The 1,448-nt window shown below is 45.9% G+C and overlaps 1 protein-coding gene across 1 annotated transcript; it reads left to right on the top strand.

The window, feature by feature from the left end:
* The first annotated feature begins 271 nt into the window (after positions 1-271).
* Positions 272-1,127, top strand: LOC134218279 (uncharacterized). The gene is made up of 2 exons (XM_062697211.1): positions 272-703; positions 793-1,127. Exons 1-2 carry the CDS (start codon positions 437-439, stop codon positions 946-948), a joined length of 423 nt encoding a protein of 140 aa, XP_062553195.1. The 5' UTR covers positions 272-436; the 3' UTR covers positions 949-1,127.
* The last annotated feature ends 321 nt before the right edge of the window (positions 1,128-1,448 follow it).

Here is a 1,448-nt window from a genome sequence, read left to right as displayed (position 1 = left end):
ATAGCAAACATAATAGCAGTTTTATCGAATATCGCTTTTTTCGTTATACCCTAAATACTTTATTCTTGCAAAGAGAAGATAACAAAATAAGAGAATAAGTTTTTTAACTGAATGTGTTGTTTAACAAAAAGTGTTGAAATAATTTGTCGGGTAGCGATAAAATCGTTGACTGATATCAATGCCACTGACCTGCTAGTTCGATGCAACCGTTAACAATGACACATTGAAGATGATACCCAATCAGTGTTCTCCACGATCCGGATAAACTAACAAATTGCAAGTGCAGAAATACTGCCACTCTTGGGCTTCCCTTGGGAACAACATGGCACGGAAAAACAAAACCGCCAGCCATCTGAAACAGCCGGATAAGGTCTCTCTTCAGAACCGGATTTGACACCAACATTTTCCCTCTTAACGATTCACGGTGGCGACGACGATGACGGAACGGCTCAATTGCACACACACCTTGGCTTGGCGCTACAGCATTTTCATGATTTTCCTCATGTGCTACTACTCGAGGGCGCGGTCGGTGGTGCTTGTCCGCCTGGCTGTGATGTTTGGGGCCCCACCGCTTCTCTGGGGTGGAACAACACCAGGGCCAGTTCCAGCTGAACAGAACGTTACCTGTTCGGGTGCATACCTCGGGAGGCTGTTCAGAGTTCACACAGCAAAACAAACGAGTCACTTCCTGTTCGTTTCACCGGTGCGGTACCGTGGTCGTCGTCGTTGGTTGATGGCCGTCCGCCTTCTAATGACACCATTCCGTGAATTAAACCTGCTCTTTTGTTACAGCCCAGCGATGACGGTGACGATGACGACGACGCCGGCGACGACAGCAACACGACGTCATCCACCCGAGGTGAGCCGGAAGGAACCCGCACTGGGAAACAGGATCAATTACATAAAACATACTCTTTGGGACGGAAAGGAAACATTCCACTCGTGTAGGCCTGATGGCTCGTTGGATGCCGCTGTTTTTTGTTGTTTAGCATCCTCGTCACGGTGTTCCTGTTCGCAGCCCTGACAAGGCGCGATGGTGAGAGTTTCGAGTGTTTGCAGGTGACAATTTACGCGTTCCGATGATTCTTTGAAGCAATAACGCTGCGTCATAACTGCGCAATAAGATAGCGTTGTTCTGTAAACTTGTACCTTTTTCGGGAAGCGCAATGCGTCTTATGAGTTTATTTCTAGCTCGATTGTACCCTTAATTTAGCCCACCCCCTGGCACCCCGAACAACCATAAGGAGCTCGACAATCGACACCATGTCCACGGAAGATATGTGAATACCGTCGTATCTTTGTTTGTTTATTTTGACAAGTTTTTGGTCGTTACTATACGTAAATTTATATTCAGCTTCCAGGACTTAAGAGGTACATAAGAAAATATAAACATAATCAACAGAAATTTTGGATATGTAATGTGGCAGTTTTTTACCGTCTCAGCAGTT

The sequence above is a fragment of the Armigeres subalbatus genome, chromosome 2 (genome assembly GCF_024139115.2).
Source record: "Armigeres subalbatus isolate Guangzhou_Male chromosome 2, GZ_Asu_2, whole genome shotgun sequence".
Taxonomy (NCBI): domain Eukaryota; kingdom Metazoa; phylum Arthropoda; class Insecta; order Diptera; family Culicidae; genus Armigeres; species Armigeres subalbatus.
Note: the sequence above shows the minus strand (reverse complement) of the source record. Positions and strands in the feature narration are given on the sequence as shown.

Coding starts and splice junctions, on each gene's coding strand:
- LOC134218279 (XM_062697211.1), top strand. CDS start 437: ATGACGGAACGGCTCAATTGCACACACACCTTGGCTTGGCGCTACAGC. Junction 704..792: donor ACTTCCTGTTCGTTTCACCG/GTGCGGTACCGT, acceptor CTTTTGTTACAG/CCCAGCGATGACGGTGACGA.